This window comes from Poecilia formosa, unplaced genomic scaffold (genome assembly GCF_000485575.1).
Source record: "Poecilia formosa unplaced genomic scaffold, Poecilia_formosa-5.1.2 Scaffold14, whole genome shotgun sequence".
Classification (NCBI taxonomy): Eukaryota; Metazoa; Chordata; class Actinopteri; order Cyprinodontiformes; family Poeciliidae; genus Poecilia; species Poecilia formosa.
Window position 1 is genome coordinate 3,407,875 of NW_006799953.1, and position 20,839 is coordinate 3,428,713.

General features: G+C 37.8%; 1 protein-coding gene across 1 annotated transcript; it reads left to right on the top strand.

Moving 5' to 3' along the window:
* Positions 1 to 1,677: 1,677 nt before the first annotated feature.
* On the top strand, positions 1,678 to 17,587 carry msi1a (musashi RNA binding protein 1a). The gene is made up of 5 exons (XM_016668330.1): positions 1,678 to 1,904; positions 2,237 to 2,277; positions 2,620 to 2,701; positions 3,216 to 3,300; positions 17,476 to 17,587. The coding sequence occupies exons 1-5, from the start codon at positions 1,843 to 1,845 to the stop codon at positions 17,554 to 17,556; spliced, it is 351 nt and encodes a 116-aa protein (XP_016523816.1). The 5' UTR covers positions 1,678 to 1,842; the 3' UTR covers positions 17,557 to 17,587.
* Positions 17,588 to 20,839: the final 3,252 nt, after the last annotated feature.

Here is a 20,839-nt window from a genome sequence, read left to right on the forward strand (position 1 = left end):
CAGCCAGAATAAGTCTCATTGGATGTGAGTGTGAAAGATGTGTCGGACGCATTTTTTGCACATATAAAATGAGTGAGTAATGACTTGAATAACAGTGGCTTGTGAAAACATGCCTTCAGAAAAAATGCTTAGATGTAAATACCACAGTTACTGCAGCACATGTTTTCATGCTGTCATAGAGGTACCATTAGAATTTACACACATAAAATCAGGTATGATTACATTCACCTATTGATCTTTGATTTGACTATCAATAAGTGTCCTTATGACAAACAATGGGATATTTACTAGCAGTTACCACACATTTGCATGTTCCCCACTGACGACGTTGGACCATAATTTCCTCCTTCATCAGCAGTGACGAAACCCAGAAATGTTTATGGTCGATTGGTCAGTTACTGACAAACCCCCTAGAATCATTGACGGGTGGCATCATGTCAATCGTCAGCACAATAACAGACTTAAGTTGCTATTTAAATCTTCTGTTGAAAAGTTCTAAATTTTCTCATATAACAATATTGCAATATTAGAAAAAAAAAATCGCAGTGCTTTTTTTTTTCGAATGTCGTGCAGCCCAACCCTGAAAACACTATCAACTCCATGAAACACGGTGGTACTATCATGCTGTTGGGATGCCTTTATTCAGCAAGGACAGGGAATGAAATCAGTTGATGGAGAGATGACTGGATTTTTTTTTTTTACAGATTTTTTTGTGACTCTAGTGAACTTCATATATAGTGACCAGGGAATAAGAAGAGGGAAAGACATGCAGGTCCAAAGGTTGGGAATTGAACCCCACGAGGCTGCGTCAGGACTCAATTGTATGGAGCTAATTTAGTTCCATTGAAGTTCACCTTCCATAGAGCAATAGTCTTAAAAATGTAGTCAGAGCTATAATGATATGATTAAGGACAATGCATATTAATTAGTTTGAAGAGCCCTCTAAAATATCTAAACCAAAATGAGAATATGTGGCTTGATCAAAAAAAAAACAAAAAAAAAACTGTTTGCACTCATATTATTCTATCACATAAAGTTTATATTAAATACATAAAACTACAAACCAAAGTTTTAGCAACACATGAAAGTTCAAATGGTTTTGAATATGTTTGCAGTTCACTGTAGCTGTGTCTCAGATAATAAACGCTGCTGCTCTAATTAGATTAAATAATGAATAACTTTTTTTTCCCACTTGTTACTCTTCCAATTATTGTTGAATTTTAAACAAGATGGACGCTTATGGTGCTGCACCGTACTCTTTGGTTCACACATCATGAAGCTTTCAGCTGAATTAAACTGTGAATATATTCAAAAACATAACAATCAAGATGAATTAAATATGAAGGAGAAAATATGAAAAGTCATAAATTATATATTCTTCCCATGAGACAGCTTTATTGCAGAAGAATAAGATATAAATGTAAATTACTACTGAATGCCTGTGTCTTTTTTTTAATTGTATTGTAACTTGTAAACAATATCAATTAAAATACATATATTTGCTACAGTCTGTGTCCACTGATTTAGAAGAGCAATAAGCCAGTAGTACCTCCAGTGGCTTATTGCTTAATTAAATGACAAATCGGAGGATTGGTTTGCAGATTGCCTGAATTGACGTCAATTGGATTGGTTAGGTGACAGAGCCAAGCTCCGCCCCCTATGGGCCAAGGTAGAGCGTGCTGAGAGAGGGAGGAGGGAGCAGGGGCTGAGCTGATCCCACGTGTGACGCTTTCATTCCCGGCTCAGTAATATTCTCATAGCGGGGCTTTGCATATCTCCTGCCCTATCTGTGTGTGTCTGTCACTGTTACTGTAGTCCCAGCCTCTATAGTTTGGAATAGATATGGAAGGAGACGGGAGTCAAGCCACGTCCGGAAGCCTAAATGATTCACAACATGACCCGGGGTAAGAATCTTTTTCTAAATTTAAACCTAAGGTACGTTTTTTTTTTTCATGTTACAACATCTTGGAGAGGACTTCGGCTGCCGTGTTGGATTCGTCCTCGCGCAGTACGCACTTAAACCCGTGCACGGGTCCGTTCCCAGATGCAGTTTTAAACACCACAGCTTTGTAGCGAGAGTGGCCTCCCCCTTTTATGTAGATAGAGAGTAATTACTAAGCGCGAATGTGCTTTCATAGTCTCCCTTTATCCTTTAAGGTCGCTTTTAGAAGTAGTTAGTCGTCAAAATGGCCGAACTGACATCTGGACTCACTTCTGTTGTGTTTTCCCCTTACAGTAAAATGTTTATCGGTGGCCTCAGCTGGCAAACCTCACCAGGTGAGACTGTTATTCTCTTTTGTCGCCGTGTCCAATATTTCTTGTTGTTTTTTTTTCTTTTTTTTTTTGTCGCTGTGACTGAGTGCTCGTTAGCTGCTGGCGGTGTATGTGCGAATGTGCCCTGTCTGTGCAGTAGTGTTCTGTATGGGATATCTCAGTGGTGTGTGTGCGCACGATGTTATTTTTGATCTCCGTCCATCTGAAGTCCTCTATTCGACCCCTATGCGCATCGCGGGGTGTTCTTTCCTCCCCCCTTCCCTTCCTTTTTATTTGAAATGCAGTGACAACAGCGTTCCCATATGTTTTCTGTCAAATAACCCGACATATTCTCTCTGTTCACAGACAGCCTTAGAGACTATTTTAGTAAATTCGGAGAAATAAGAGAATGTATGGTGATGAGAGACCCCACGACAAAACGTTCAAGGTAAATACAGGGATTTTTCCCTACTTTTCCTTCCCACTGCACATGACGATGTCGCTTACTTTGACCGTGTTTAGTATTAATCCAGCTTGTGTGTGCGTGCGCGCGCGTCACTGAGTGTCCCTGTCTGCGCGCGCGCCTGCGTGTGGTTTCACAGCGAGCCAGATAAGCTTAAATGCTCGCTGCTGTAAAGCTGCGGCCGATTGCAATTTGACATTGACTTTGTGACTGCACCGCAATGTTGGTGGAGTCGTCTCACTGTGTAACACACCACATAATGTTCAGCGCTGCCCCCCCCCGTGCCTGTTTTAAATTCCTGCTATGATATATTTACAAGAAAAAAAAAATTGTAACAGTAATAAGGTCACATGAATGTTAGGATGTTTGTCTTTCACATTGTTTTAACTTTATATAAAATTCTTAATACTTACTTTGGGCAAAAAATGTAAAATGTTAGTTTTTGTGTGAATTTTGTATGTACAAAAATTCTAAACTTCTCTGTGTTTCTGTTTTGCAGAGGATTTGGGTTTGTTACGTTTACAGATGCTGCCAGTGTAGATAAAGTCTTAGCTCAACAGCACCATGAATTAGACTCAAAGACGGTGAGTTTATGCTTTTTGCACTTACATAAGAGTTTTATTCATGTTCTGTCTTTGATGTGTTTTGCCAACTGTGACGTTTTTTTCCGCTTTGCCTGGGGCTCCCTGGCCAAGCACCTATTAAGGTTAACAGGCTGCTTCAATCAAAGTCAGGTGCATTGGCTAACATGTGCACAAGCTACAGGAAAAAAAAATAAAAACAAACAAAAAAAAAAAACATGGATGTATTCACTTGTCTGGTTGAAAAATGGGGCTGACACGCCCCCTCTTTCTGTGCTGCCACATGTGCAGCGTGCACATATCTGCTGTGGACACAAAAGGGCGCGCTGTCTCAGGGTTCAGTTTGATCACTTTGGATGCACTGATCATGTGCTTAAAAAGAATGAGCTTGAGTCCCCCTACACACACTGAAAACAATGTTTTTGCATTTACAATCCATACTAATCTTTTTAAAACACCCAACATGCTGTTCAAACTATCTATTGAATTTAATAAAATATAATTACATCAGATAAATATATTAGCGTGGTGGCAATCAATGAGCAGCGACGAGTTAGATGGTTGATGTTGCAAACATTTATTATGGTTGAAAAAGAGTTCAGCCATCTGACTTGCTTAAATAAGCAAATTGATTCACATACATTGAGATTTTGTGAGGCATGTTAGAGTTTCGAAATTTGTCATCAGATAAATAATAAAAGATTTTAGAGAGGTTTTTACAGTCATTGATTAGATGGGATTAAGCTGGAATTAAATTTGTCAGGGATTTCTTCTTCTTAATATCCAGATTTGGAGGCACAGTGTATGTAATAGCAAATGCACATTCAAGAAACGTGTTTGTGTGACAGATCTTTTATTATTATTATTGTCATATAAAAAAAACTGAGAATATTTTTCACCTGAGGAAAATGTGGAGAATATTTTCAGTGGTAATTTATGCTTTTATTTTCGCTATACAGTGGACAGCAGACCCAGCATTTTTAGCAATTCTTTTAACTACAAGGTTTGTAGTAGTCTAGCTGCTACTTTTTTTTTATTTTTTATTTTTATTGGGGACATTGACCTTTTTGGATGGCGTTCAAAATAGCTCTTTTTTTCGAGGCTTCACTTCTTTAAATGGTTTTGTGGGTTTGGTATTTGTGCTGCTCTTAAATTGAAAAAAAAAAAAAGATTAAAAGAACATTATTTTCTATTCTTTTTTAAATTATGCATAAAATCTGATCGTGAAAGCAAAAAAAAATTGATTTGTTTTAGGCTTTTTCTTCCTCCTTCAAGAAAGATCAGTTCATCCCCGTCTCTCACTTGAAGGTTTATTTTAGCCTTCCTTCGTAGAAACGTTTTATTTGTTGTGTCCTCTGCCCTATCGGCTCTGTTACAGTGTTATGGGAAAATGGGCGATAAAGCCGTACAGTGCCTTCATGTAGAGTGAAGGCAAGGTGAAATTACCAATAAGTAACACTAACAGCGTCCATAGAGGGGACTCCATACAGGCACGTTAAGAGGCTGTTTTAAACGGGAATGGGGGAGAGCGATTCAAACATACTTTGAATCCTGAGCAGTTTGATAACTTCAAGTTTGACATTTTGAATGAACAGCTTTGTGACAGTTTGACAGCATATATACTTACAGCAAAGGTCGGTATTGGGGGAGGAGGGTTGCATATATATATATATATAAATATATACTCACACCTGAGAGCTGGCCAGCGCTGCTCCAGTCTTGTGCTGATGCTTGATAAATGAAGCCATTCTTGCTCTGTTGCCTTGCCCGAAGGCACCCTGCGAATAGTGGCAGGAGGAAACGGTTAAATTCCTCCAGTTGTTTTAATTAGTCCATTAAGATATTCACCGGATTATAGCGATGACCTGCTACAACGTTATTCTCAAAGCACAGTTTTTTTTTGTTTGTTTTTTTTAGGTCATGGTCATTGATTGAAGATTTTATTCTTGGTCTAGTACAAAAGCTCATTTAGCCTTTTTTTTATTTATTTATTAATTTTTTTTATTGTAAACTGTGCTGTTAAAAGGGAGATAATATCATTACTGATGACCTTTTGTTTAATCAAGATAAAATGCACTATTGGTTATCTAAATTGCCATTTGTGATGCTGGTAGAATCATTATACATTACACTAACTATAAAAGCGTGCAAGTTAGTTTTTCAACTAATGGAAATGAGTTCTTGTATATCACACCTATTCTAGGCTTGAGGTCATATTTGACAGACTTGTGTCATATATTTTATATCTGACAGTTCCTTGCCCTGAGAACCAAACGGTGACATTTTAAGGTCTTACACCAGATCATCATTGCTTATCAAACCAAACATTTCTGCTTCCTAACACACCTTCCTGTTTCTTGATGCTCTGAGATGTTTCCCCGTTTATTTATCTTAACTCTGCCAGTTTTTTCCCACCTTCAAAATCAACACAAATTATATTATATTATAGTCTTTATGATCATAATTGAATTAATTTGGCTTTTTTATTTCATAGAATAAAAAGCAAGTTGGTCAACAATATTCTGAAATACTTAAATTTCTCAGATGGTTCTGTGATTATAGGTGCAATAAGTGACCTTGAAATCATACGCAAATTATATCAGTAGGCTTTTTTTTTTAATTATTGTTTCGTTACTTGCAGGTGTTTGTAGTCGTAGATGACATTATCATTGACGTGCATTGGTATATGCTGAAACTGTTCTTTTCTAGTTTCTAAAGTGCAGTTGTTCATCCGTGTGTGGCAAAAAAGCACAAGCTGTTTGCCTTGTCCTTGTTGCCATTTGTCACTTTGCTTTATCTGCTGTGCTGTTTTGTACTTGAACGTTTCCACTATCAAGATGGCATTGCGTTAGGATCTATCATATCTTTTATAAAGTTGTACAGCAGTAGAAGCAAGAATAATAAATAATAATAATAAAAATATATTCGGGCCAGCAAAAAATGGCTAGTTCTTGATGTGTTTGCAGATGCTGATTTGATACAAGTCTCCCACTTTTATAGTGCCCAAAGAAATCCTTATAGGCCCCCTTTTGTCCCTGGTAACCTTGAAAGAAGTGAGTGGCTGGAGGTGGAATGACTGTGAGCAAGTTTAGTCATGTCAGCAGTACACTGGAAATTTCTTTTTTGTGTGTTATTTCCAACATTAAAAGTTTTAACATTCCGTCAACCAGTACAGAAAGGTAAGGCTTAGTACTTCCTCATATATAGCTTTATTTGGTACCATTTTATTTAGTTTTAGTTACTTTACAAATTTATTTTTTATTTTACACATATATAAGAAATGTGCAGTGAAATAAAATTTCATTTAATTGTCATTTAATTAAGCAAAATTTCTTGCTCATCTATGTCTGCCCAGAAGTTGTGTTCAGTCTTCATGGTAATCCAGCCAGCACTTTGCTACAGCAACATTTGATTCTATGAACAAATGGATTGTGGGAAAAAATGTTAACTAACAAAATATTATAAAATTATTGACTAGACACAGATAAACAACTTACATTGATGATGGGGAAAAACTTCAGAACCGAGAAAAGAAGTTAAGACAGCACCACTACCCTTTTTACTGTCACTTATGCACTTTATGTAGCTGACTCAAGCAAGCAAAATGTTTTCCATCTGTTTTGTTGGAAGTGTTTCCGGTTCCTATGAAAAAGGTCTATTGGTTCCATAACCGCTTCAGGTGCTATCGCAGACGTGCGTCACGGCATCCGGTTGGTTATAGGCTTCTGAGCAGACTCACTGATATTCAATTTGAATGTAAGGATGATCGCTGCTCTCCCTGGCCGACCATTCAACTCGACTTAAAGATGTTAATGTAAACAGTTGGAAAACAAAATCACAGCTGGTTTACTTTTGTGCATGCAGTGTGTGTACTTTGACCTCTAAATAATATTTTTTTGCTGCCAAGCCTCCGCCACATTCCATGCATCTTCACCTGGTTTGCTCAGTTGGTTTGTTGCTTCCTCACCAGTTGGTCACACAGCTGCTCCTAAACAAAGAGAAATTTATTATCTCCAGTATGTTGTCAAGGTTATTTGTATCTCAATCATAGACAACAAAATAGGACCCAGCACTGCATGCTGTTGAACCAACAATAAGCATTTTTAGTGGTGCAAGAGTCTGCTGCAGCCACTTCTAAACCACCACCAAAAAAGGTGAAATCTAGATTGCTGGTGAGATTAACTTAGTTTAACTTTTTATTTGCTGAATTTGTTCAATGTCATAAATGATCTTGAAGTCCTGTGTTAGAAAGTGAACCTTAAATGGTGTAAAGCTGAAAAGAAACTCTTAAAGCTGCTGTAGAAATGGTAAAAATATCTACGGCAGATTGGAGTGGATGTTTTATTGTACACTGAACTAAGTAAGCTATGCTCTAAAATGAGGCGAACATAGAAAACTAAAGCATCGCTCCAAGAATTCATTGCATAAGTTAATACATCAGGCATAAAATAAAGCCAGGAATGTGCAGAACACTATTCCTTGGTTGTAATTAGAGCAGTTTAATCACATTTTAGAATTTTACTGCAGCAATTTGTTGCATAGATTTTATCAACGTATTGATGAAACTGGGTGTTTCCATGTTAAATTACCTGTAGAAAATCAGTACTTGGGTATTTAATCAGGATATATAGGCCCCAGACACATGGCTAAGAATACACAAGAAAAGGTTGATGCTTATATCTGCCATGCAACTTACCACTTCAAAGCTTTTCAAAATTCATTTCTGTCATACGAACTTTCAAAGGTCATACAGTTCTGTCATATAGGTTGGATTATCTCTCTATCAAAATGCACACAAAATTTCCAGACAACTCCAGAAAGAATAATTGTTCCTGAAGCTGAAATTAAGGAACCAGTCACTGTGTGACCTTTTAATAAAATATCCCAATCATGTGAAATTGGTTCATTTGCATTTGCTTCTTGAGGTGTCTTGAATGATGCAATTAAACTGCAGGGGTATTCTGACCAGCAGTTTAAAATAATATTTATTAAAAGCAAATCTAACCAAAAGATTTCGCAAAATGCTACGAATCCTAATTTAAGCAGATTTTCCACCAGTTTGATTTGAGTCACAGACCTAACAGACCTAAGCTACTTTAAACAAAACTACAGGCCTTTACTTCTCCACTCCTGCTTTTTTTTTTTTTTTTCATTGTTCATCCTCTGTATTTTGTCCGGTTATGAAAACACTTAGGGAAGGATGAATGCGAATGAGACATATGGGCATACACTGCTGGAGGGTTTTGAAACTCACGTGCTGGTAATTCAGAACATATTTACTAGAGATGTGCCGATCAGTTTTTTTCCTGCCGATTCCGATTCTGATCACCCATGAGGGCCGATCACCGATACCGATCACATAATTATTATTTTTTTAATCATAAGCACTACGGTTACATTATGTGGAAAAAGGAACCATGAATTCACCTTAATTTAGACAAAAACTTGCTTTTAATAACTTTTTCCAAGAAAACAAAACAAAACAGGCATTGTGCAAATTGTACTGCTATTGATAATACTATCTTTAACAGACTGATAACATATGAAGGCTCTGAAGAGGTTAAATAATACAAAGAGCCAAAATAAAACCTCTCAACATTGCCAAAAAATTCAAGTGTTAAACTTATCATTCAAAGGGAAATACAGGATCCATTACAATAAACAATCCAGAGTTACTGATGAAAACGTCCTGTTAGCATGGCGGCTAGCTGATTACTGCTAGCTCTGAGTGACTGTTTCTGACTGAGCAGAGTAATTATGCAGAACAGGGAGGAGATCGGTTATTTTTTCAGAGATTATCTGTCTCATGTTAGGACAGTGAAAGTTTTAATACATATGTAAAATTTATTTTTTTAGGTTAGATGCTGCAGCTTTAAGCAGGTTCGGTGTGGGAGTCACTACCAGGTGGAGCAGAAGCGAAGCTCCGTATGTCAGATATTACTACCTGTAGCAGCGGTTCAACAGCTAGAGCAGAACCAGCGTCTTACATCGCAGCTCGATGACTTAAACAATTTTGCGGGTTATTTGTTTAGCTTTCTGACCGTCATGCTAATCCGGGTGAGTGTTTGTAGCTGTGCGCTGCTTTACCTGCTATCTGATCCTCCGTATGTCTTTTTTACTGCAATGAGCCTCGATGTAGCCAAACTCCGTCAAGTATGGCATTGTTTTTATGCCATATTAGATTCGTCGTGTTGATGCATTTTGACCTGCTTCACCCCACGTGCTTCAATTTTCCACCGCAACACGCAAACTTCCCCATTCACTCAGTGCGTTATAGTTACACATTGCTTAGGATTTGTTGCTGCGCGTTTGCGCAGTGAAGGAAAAAGGAGACCAGCTGCACAGGCAGGTTGGAAATGAGATGCAGGTGATCGGTTTGTGTGATCGGCAACAAGAGACCGTGATTGGCGATCACCGATCAATCACTTTTTCACGGAAATCGGCCGATTATGATCGGTGGCCGATCGATCCGCACACCTCTAATATTTACCATTTTTCATGATGTTTGGTTCAATTCAGATAGAAGCAACCCGTAGCATCTGTTCAAGAAGATGTTTCAAGGCAGGGTGTTGTGAACCAGAGAGATCACAGTTACATATTTTTTTCTGTTTCGCAAGTGACAAATGAAAAATGTATAAGGCAGCCGATTGATTGCTGGTTAGTTTATATATTTTTTTGTGTTATTTAAAGCGGCTTTAATAATTGAGAGCATATAAAACATTGACCTCAGGCTGACATCACTAGAAATATTTCTAAATGGGAAATTAAGTGATTTTTGTCTTGATTTTTCTTGTCTTACATTATTCCAACTTTCACAGCTCAGCTATATTAGTTTGCACTGTGATTTCTATTTTTCTTTAAGTCCTGGAAACTTCAGCTGTAACTGACCCCAAGTCAGTTTGTCCTGACATTCTTGATGTTTCGGGTCTAAGCAGGAAAACGGCCCAAGAACAAATCTGGAGCGGAGGGATGGATGAGTAGCGGCTCGATAGGATTTAGACATAAAGTCAAATTAGTGAGCTAAACCGACTTGTTCGTGTTTAAGTATAGCAGGTGCTCCATCTTCTGCAGTTAATTAAGGGAGATGGCAGTATTAGCACATGGAGGATCTGTCGCTTGTCAGGTACATATCGCTGGATGTTTGTCTAGGCAGTGATGTTGTAACTTTGAAATATTAGTCAGGATCATAATCATTATGATGTTTTTTTTTTTTAAGAATGTGGAAGGGTGACAATTTGCTCACAGAGCATGACATCGGTTAAACCCTCCTTGCAAATTTTGGGATCATAACAAACTGTTTCTTTTTTAAAAAGGTGTGTTATTCCACAGCAAAAAAAAAAAAAAAAAATCAGTACAGATCGACAGCCCAGATATGACATTTTAATTTTGTGTCTGTTCTGTTGCTATCGCACATGCACACCTGTGGACCTGCTCTCTCTCCTATTAGGAAGAAGCTGTGAGCTTTGATAAGGCTTTTTCCTTTTAGCTTAAACACCACATCATCACAGTAGCTTCGATATGTCTTAAGAGAGGAAGAGAGTTTACCCAGGAGCTGCATTAATATATGAAATCCTTTTGTATGATGTGAACTTAAGATATATGCTGGTTCTCTGCCCCGATCTCCCACAGTTGCATGCAAAAGCAGCCCTTAGAGACCCTCTAGTAAAACGCAGAGCCGCGGAAGATAAAAGATGGTCTGTTTGGTGGGGGATTCCTTTTGGTCTGTTCTCATTTCTTATGTTGACATATCAGGTTGTATAATGTCTCGAGGAAATTCACTTTTTCTCTTTGAGAGTTCGTATAACAAAGCTGTATCAGAACTTAATTCGGGAAAGTCTTGCATTGATGTACCATATAGAATTGGAGCAAATATATTAAAGTGCTTCACTGGAAAGCTCCGTTTTGCTTTTGGCTACAGCTACATAAGGTGCCTCAACAGCAGCACATCATTACCATGTCAGTAATCGTGCCTATGTGCGCCGTATGAACTGAACCGTGCAGACTGGTTAGATAGTTAAGATTTATCTGAGGCACTCACATTGCAAAAAGGCACACATACTGTAATTGCAGAGCTCTTTGAAAATGGCATCACATTAGTGGATGCCAGTCAATTGTACATAACAGGTTCTGCTACCATGAGATTGCTAGAGTAATTGAATAGATGGGAAAAAAGGACCTCATATGTTGTATAGACAGCTGTTGATAACAGCTGCTGGTAATAATAATACCCAAATCTATATAAGAGATAAAATATTTTCTCACCAAAAAGCATGTCATTTGCTAGGTGTGCGTTAAAGATTTTGCCCTGGGTAAAAACTGTCATTTTGTTGTGCATTATTGAACAACAGTGGGTGAAAACAAGGCTGATGTTATTGTTTACATTTGTACCCTTTCTTCCTTCAGCTACAGTAATTCCTCTCAATAACTGTTTGATGCTATGGTCTCATCTTCCAGCTCACCATGTTTTTGTTCCATTTAGGTCCAGGTAAATTGTTCACTTAACTTCAAGTCTGATTTCTTCTCGTGATATTCTTTTCAAATGGAGGAATACAATATAGGGTTAATAAAATATTCTGCTGTTGTTGCCCCCCAAGTAAATTTTCATTGAATTGACATAGAAATGTCATCTTCCATTTAAAGAAAGGGTAAATATGGTTAAGAGTGATTGTTGAAATGAAATCAAAATAGATGTATTGATGTTTTACTTTGGTTGATCAGAGGAGCCAAAAGAGGCTGACTATTTGGGTTTTAAGTACAGTTTTCTGGCCTAATGGCCTAATGAACACTAGAAAACCTTAAGGAACACCTTTTGGTAAAAAGAAAAAAAGACACACTTTGGATGTCCAGAGTTGGATGCTTTCTTCTTTATTGATCTTCAAATTAAGTTACTGTATTGCAAATGTTCAAACTTAACCAAGTGATATTTGGTAGTATTTTTATCCTGTGCAATCCCTACTCTTTGTACTGTTATACAACACCTGATTTTAGGTTCATGAACATTGACAACCAGTTAAGTATGCAGTGGCTTGGATGTTATGCTAGGTTTCTTTGATAATTTTTTACCTCTCTGTTTGAAACCCATTTGTGGCAGAACTAGAAATGCTGTGACTGATGGCCAACTGGTTGGAAACTCAAACATAAACATGTATATTTTGTCTGATCAGTTAAGATCCTACACCTAAGGTTGTTGGTTGTTGTTATGCTGAAAACAACACTCTTCAGTGCAAAAGCTGTTACACAAGAAGGAAGACCCAAAGGGTCAATGAGGTTTTTAAACTGAAGCAAGAAAGTTATAAAATTCTCAAAAGCTCCCTAATGTAAACAACTAAGTGCATTGCCTTTTCAACAACTGTGCAGTCTTCATAAGAAAAATATTATGGATGATATAATTAGATTATCCAGTGGAGGGTTTCATACAGATGTACAGCTTTGTGTGCCAAAAACAAGAGAACAAAACTAGTGTTTCTGTGTAGTGAACATCATGGTCACTGATGTAAGCGGGGCTGGAAAGAGACAGTAGATTGTGAGAATAATTGTAAACAATGAGAGCTGTCACAAAGATCTGGGATCGAAGTTGATTTTTGGTTTTAGTAAACATGCTGAGGGAGCGACTTTGGACTTAGTTTGAGTTTGAAGCATTTTCATCTAGAAAAAAAAAAACAATTTTCTGAACAATACAATTGTTCCAGCTGCAAGTCATTTGGCCTCATATTTTTGATCCTCTGATTCATAAGCCATGATCAACACCAATGTCACCTGGATGAGAGGAAGCGACTGTCACCTCCTCGCACGATGTACATAGGAAAGGAATGGAGAGGGACATTTCTAAATTAACATTTAAAACAAAATTAATTTCTTCAGACATGAAAACATTTTCTTAAACATTCTTTTGAAAACATGCATAGAGTTGCGTTTTTTTATATGGGCAGTTGCTCAGGGCAGCATCTGAAAGGGGTGGGCCATCCAAGTGTTACAAAATGAAATGTATCTTATTTGTCAATTGTCCCCTGAACAAGTTTGCTACTACTTCTATGCATGTGTAGTAAAGTAACTTCTCCTTAGTGGGAGACTACATTACCTGCTTTCATCTGCAAAACAAAATCAAATAATTGCTTGGAGAGGGCAGAAAGGGCTTTCAGAAATGTGTGCAGTTATATTTCAAGCTTACGAAGTTAGACATGGTGATTAATTGTGATTAAACACAACCCCAAAGTGTGATTAATTTGATTAGAATTTGTAATCGATTGACAGCACTAGTTTTAATATTGGCATTTTCAGTGTTTAGTAGCTAAACACTGACTTTTGCTATTATAGAATGCTTAGGACGTCATAAAACGTCATCTCTGCAGACGATAGACCGTGACATCGATTCTTCTTCTAATATAAATAACTAATGACCCCCCATAGCTGAAATACATTTAATGCTGCTAAATATAGTTCTTAAATCAAAGGTAATTGGTAGTGCAGGTCAGCACTTGACAAAACCACTTGCATAACTCTGATCGCTGCATGTCTAGGCACAATTTGCTGGACTCATGAGTTTCAAAACTCTTAAGATATTCTTTGTTTATTCTCCTACATTTTTCAGAAACATGTTTTCTGATGATCATCCTTGATACACGCCTCTTTCACCTTCAAAGAAACTGCTAACCTTAGAGATTTGCATATCTTTTTCACTTAGAAATATTTTCGACAGATCTGTGTTATAGAGTGTATCCAGCATACATTTAAAGTCACACAATATACCAAAACTTTCTGCATAAATTTAATGGAAAACCATTCAATAATCGAACATAAAAAAGGCTCCCCTATCTTGGGAAGAAAAAAAAAACTGATTTAGACAACAGCAAGTATAGAAAATATGCTAATCATGCCTTATTAATATTAGGTTCAAGATGTCTAATGGAAAAAATATATAGTACTGCACAAACTTGAGTGCAAGAACACTAGGAAGTATATTCAAGTGCATGTAATACCACTGAAACAAATGCACTGCAGGTCCACTTAGCCGTTCCTAAACCTAAGTGTCTTACATAACAAAAAATGAAAGCTCCAGGAAGGAAGTATCAGGTGAAACTGACACAACATTTCGGTTTTGATGCTTACATTATCCAGTGCAAATCAGAATGCATGTACTACCTCTTGCTCTGATGAAGCCACTTTGTATATAAAAATCATAATATAAATATACAGCCTTGGGGAAATGGATTGCCTGAAAAGATTACATGGGGTGTTCTCATGGCCTAATTTTTATTTCCTTCCTGTAAGTGTGATTTAAATAACTGAAGTATCATTTTACTGGATTTCTGTGCATTTAGTTGCTTCATCTTTCAGCAGAAAACTAACTTTAATTATCCACTGTGTTTAAGTGCTTGCTTGCGCATGTAGAGAAAAGACATAATCTCAGCAAGTTCAAAAACAATCAGTTTAGTCTCCATAATTATCAAAGGCTTGATATAAATATATGTGTATTTTGTCTGAGCATAAACCTAAAATGTAAGATATATTACCAGGTATAGGACTTTGGTATTCAGAACATAATCTGTTGTCTTTGCTCAAACGGGGTGCAAGAAAAAAATAATTGAGTTTGAATTGGTTATGCCTGGGGCTAAGTGCTAAAACAAATCTTTAAATGAAATTTATTACAAGCGGGGTTACCATGCCCAGGTGTTATTGAATTCATTTCTCATTCTGACCTGATTTATAACGATAACGGTAATAAGTGAGACTGGCAGAAAAGATGACAGTGACATTGCACATCATGGATTCCCTTCAAGCAGATTGAAATGCAGTCAATGTCAATGGCTTAATTGATCCGTGCAGATGGTGTCTTTTGTTTCAATTGTTTTCCTCAGTAGGGCGTATTGTCATTTTCTTAAATAAATCCATCTGTGCCAATGGAGTCATTTTCACAAATGCAAAGAATTTCTCACTCATTTATATATCGCTAAGTTCATTCACAGGGAACCATAGTACCTGGTTAAAAGGGTTCTATGAAACAAACAGGGAGATGTTCATCTTTCAAGTCATTTGTATTCAGCCAAGGACAATTTAGGCAGACATTGTGGTTTGAGGCAGTTCACTGCTCTTCATTGTAAGTGCAAGGTTGATGAGACCCCCCAACCCCAAACTCTGCCACCCCCACAACATACCTTCATACCACAGAAATTAATGAGGAAAATGAAGCTAATGAGATAACAAGCACAAGATGGAGAAACAGGCTGATCTGACGCATCCTCCCGGTTATTTGGCAATATCTGGAGGCGTCACCGGCCTCAGACTCTCATTTTCTTCCTGTCATATTCAATCAGCGATTCCTGCCTAAAATAAAAAGCGAGTCTCTAGTGTGACCATGACCAGCAGAACACTTGGTGTGGCTGTTCTGCTCACTTTTCCTCCCTTTTGTTTTTGTTTTGGTTTTGGGGGGTGTTATTAATAAAAGGTTTCATGACTACGAGATAATTTGGTACCATGAATGTTTTGGTCTAAGGATGCACACAGTAATTATTAATAATGAATGTGAGGTTTCACAAAGTACGTTGCTCAACGGAATAAATGCTGCGCCTGAAATGTTTCTGTGAGCTCCTTCCGTTGTAGATAATTAGCAGCGTAAAGTAATGAGGTCACTGTTAATGGTCATTTCTCTTTACATGCTTTGTCCTGATGAGTGACAAGCCTAACTTCTCCTAATTAAACCAGTATTTCTGCAAATCTGTATACCTGGATCATTTATGAGGAGGCCAGGTAAGGTAGTAGGTCATCTGTGAATTTAAATACCAAGCTGCTATATAGTTGGGATTAATGTACTGAGTGATAAAGCCTTTCACACGGGGCTTTACATAGCAGTTTGCAAATGAACTTGTGACTATAACTGTACACCGAATTAGGAAGTGATTTAATATACTACAACATTTAAGTGCTGTTTGCCATTTGTTTTGCTGAATTGTTCGACTGCAGCGTGGCTCTGTGAAAGCTGCGGAGAATCCCGAATCAATCTGTTCTTTGAGAAAACAAACTACAACTTTAATTAGGTTGCGGAAGTTCAGAAAGTTCACTATGTTAAATTGGACTAAATTGCACATAAAAACGTCTTGTTGTATGGCAGGGACATGGCAGGGAATGTGACGAGCAAAAGCGTGTTCCTGGTTTACATTTAAAACATGGCTGTATTAAACATGGGAGACAGCAAAGAAAACTGTGCAACCACCAATTTGTCTCAATAAATGATCATCATGCTGATTTCACTATAAATATTTGATATAGTTAAGTGCCAATTAATGCTTTTTGAACCTATGGGATTTTCTGTATTTCTCCAAATGTATAGGTTTATCCACAGCTTTATATAGCGTAAAGGCCTAAAAATATATCTATCCTGTTTAGTTTAGGAATGCAGAATTAAATATGGATGACAGGATAATAGCACCCTACCCTGTGCAACTTCCTTGAACAACTTGTTTTTCATTTCTGATTATTGTTTTACATTAGTTTGAAGAAACTTCACACCTTCAGCTCTGAAGTTTTTGTTCGTTTCCTGTTATGAAATCCTCTGTTTAGTTGGTGGGCAAGATTCTTATTGGAACTAGATTAAGGGGTCTAGGTGTTTATTAGTTTCCGAAGACACACAAAAAAGCGCACACTGGGCCAATCCAACCCCACCGGACTGCGCACAGAGTAAAAAACGTGTGTGGTCTAAGTGACCCCATCGCTTAAGACTGCGGGAGAGTTAAATAAAATAAATTGGTGTCAGTATCATCTTCTCATTACCTGTTTTTTTTTTTTTTTTTTTAAAAAGCATAAAATCATGACACTACTACTATTGTGTTTTGCCATTAGAATAACGTTAGTGCGCTGGAAAAAGGTATTTTTCCTTTTACCATCTGTGTATTGAAACCAAAGCTTGTATTTTGGGGTCATTTGTCCACTGAATGTTTTTCAATACCCATAAGCCTTTTGTTCACTGTTCTCTTCAGCTGAGCACCAATGTCGCTTCTCAGAATTGCAGAAAAATAGAGCGACGTTGCTCTGTTTTCCTCTATTTTTTAAACCCCTATTAAATTTAATGAAATTTTATTCTTGATCACAAAGATTGTGGCTTTTGTGAGCAGCTGTACTTGTGGTCCGTTTGCGGACGTGGCTCTTCCATCCACAACAAATGTGTCGTTTTCTTCTCATTTTCAGATTGATCCTAAGGTTGCCTTTCCCCGTCGCGCCCAGCCTAAGGTAAGAATGAATTTCTCACTTAGCGCTTCTAGAAAGTGATCATACGTCATGTTGCTTGCTAAGTTTTATTGTGCTCACACAACCTTTAAAAGGAGAAACAAAGATTGAGTTTGGATTTGTTGTTCTCAGCTTGGCCATATTGTTTTACTGAAGCGATTACCCCTACAGATTATTAAGGAGGAGGTTTCAGCTGCGATGAAAGAATATATTATTTTTCTTTATTTCTGTAGTGTTTTAAATCTGGCAGATTTTCTGTGATATTACTCTCTTCCCTGATGCGGTTTTCAGTCCCGTTGCTGCAGTGGTATGAAGTCGAGCTCTACTGCCTCTTTAAGGCAGCAGTGCATTGCTGTTGGAAAGAAGTTTAAATTCTTTTAGCTGGGATGAAAAGAATCAAGATGCTCCTGTCTTTTGTTAGCTGTTAAAATGTCTTTGGTGGCACACATTTAAAGTTAAAGGGCAAGTTTTATTTTTAACTGATTAGGCTGATGGTTCCTTGAATGCATGTTTCTGAACTGAATAGTGACTCCCCAGCTGACAGTGATGAATTACACTTACTGGCTGAATTACAAGTTGGAGTTCTTTTGTCACATCCGGAGTTGAATGAGACTGAATGACATGAGTGATTTAGAAATATCTTTATTGTGTGGCATGCATGCAGAAATTGTCACAATTAGCAATGAAACAATGGGTGATTGAAGAAATAAGCCATATTCCAATCATGCAGGAACTGTCACACAGGCTCTTCATGATGCGTATTATCTTTTCTTTTCTTGATTACTGGTCTTGAGCGCTTCCATCGACAATTAAATATTCAGCATGTGCAGATGGCGCGGTGGAGTAGTCAGGGGCTTTGTTGACATGCCCCCTCACACCATCCACCAGCCATTAATGTGCAAGCTATAGCGCAGTGCACTGTAGCGCCATTCAGCATCGCTTTCAGGGGCTTTTTTACCCCCACCTAAACCAGGTGGAAATCGATAATAGATTTTCTCCTTTTCCCTGGATCACAAAGAGGGGCATTGTTAAAGACTTGTTCACGTTTCAAATAAGGAATTGGCAGTGGAAGCTTTTAGAGCCAGAGCACACTGTGACTTAAGGATATCGGCGTGCGACTGAGAAACAACCGGTGTTTTTCCACTTTTTCTTACACGGCAAGCCTATCGACTTAACTTCATCTCATCCGAGCTTTGCTAATAAAAGTTGAAGGTGCAATACAACAACTCGGATGTTTGATGATGCATCCAATTATTAGGTGAACAAGTGAGTCAGCTTGCTGTGTGGGTTTCTGCTTATATTTTTCTTCCCAACCATTATGCAAACTTTCGCAACAACTTAAAAGGAAAGTACACTGTTATTTTCTAAAGGATACTTTCCATAACTGGCACTATAATGACACTGTGAAAATATCACTACAATGAATTGTTAAATAGCCATAAAGCAGTTTTGTGAGAGTAGCAAAATGGTTTTACTGAAAGTGGATTAAAAAGGTTCTTAAAACAATTGGACCAAACCCAGTAGATTTAACATTGCAGTGGTTTGTATTTTAGGTTCAGCTGGTTTAAGACTTTTGAAAGAATACCCATTCAGATGTTCCTATTTTTAAATTCCTCTCTGTCTAGAATGAGCTTTCTTTTGTCCCTTCTTTTGCCTCTGCTGTCTGCCTGCTTGGCTGCTTGAATAGGTTGGCTTTTTTGTTTTAAAGAAGCTCAGCTTGGCAGGTACCTCAGTAGCTTTGGCTTCAGAGAGCAAATCGGCGTTTTCACGAGTTAGCGACGGCTTCGGCGCCAACCTCGCCGGTGACCTCCCACCGCTCGGTGCTGCAATATGGTAAAACTATACAGTATGTACATCACGTAGCGTAATGCTGAAAAACAGGCAGGAGGTGAAGGTGAACAAGGAGGACATTTCACTGTAAACAAGCGCGGGTGTTTGTGCCGGGATGACAGGATCAGAGGGAGAAAAAAAAAAAGCCAACTTGTATCAGCAGACATTCCTGACACTGCCCCAAAACATGGACTGCTGAGAACAGAAAACAGACTCAAGGGTGTTTGACATCAGTCATTAGGATACATTAAAACTCACACATCCGCTGAAGTGTAGTTAAGTATAGTCTAACATTTAATGCAAAATCAATTTCTATAGCTACACAAACCTGTAAAAAGTCAACCAAACAATTGCTGTGGGAATACGTTACAGAATAGATTATTCATGGTGCTTTGCAAAAGTATTCAACCCAACCAATTGAACGCTTTGAACTTAATACCACCTTAGCTTCGAGCTTAAGTATGTGTTATTAGAATTTAATGTGATTGAAGAGCACAATGAGAATCAACTGGCTTTAGTTCAAGACTTTGACTAGGTCATAGCATATGAATATGTTTTGACCTAAACCATTCCACCTCAGTTTTGGCTGTTTGCCTTGACAGCAGATTGACTTCCACCTTCATCTTCCCATCAACTCTGACTGACATCAGTGTCAATGCTGAAGAGAAGTATTTCCATGGCATGATGCTACCACCATTTATGTAGCAGGGATGGTGTGTTCATGTTCAGATTGCATTTTTAGGATTTTTTTTTTTATATAACCCTGCCCTGCTTTAAGTTTTTCCCAAACTTTATCCCTTCCCTGTCTTCTGTGTTCCTTGGTCTTCCTGCTGCCTGTTCATTAATCTTCTCCAACAAACCCCTGAGGCCTTCACGGAACAGAGTATTTATACTGAGATAAAAGTTCATATAGGTGGACTCCGGTAATTGTACTGGGTTTTATTTAAGGGCATCAGAACACAAGTGATTAAATGCCACACTTCAAAATTATTTTCATACTCATATTTCCCGTGCATCATTTTCCTCCCATTTCACAGCCATGCACCATTTTGTTCAGGGCTATCATGTGAAATGTAGAAAGATCTATGAAAAAGGAGGAGGAGTAAAAATACCTTTGCGAGGTACAGTAAAGATCACACACGATAGATTTTCCTCCTAACATTTAAACTTGCCTTTAGGGAATCATATGTTTGCATGACTTAAGGAATCTTACGGTTTTGTGTCCATTTGCAACACAATATTGGTAAAGGGCACAACGTGGAGATAACCAGCGGTCCCGTCAATCAAAGAAAACAGACTAAGGAAATGCAGACCATGCCATACATTACAAATGAATAATGTTCTACCTAATCTTAGATTTTTTTAGAGGTTGTGCTTACAAGTACAAAAAAAATGAAAAGATATCAATATAGGCTGGCCTGCAAATATTCAGGGATTAGTTTGCATCTGAGGATGACTGACAGGTGCGAATGAAAGGATTAAACAATCATGATGT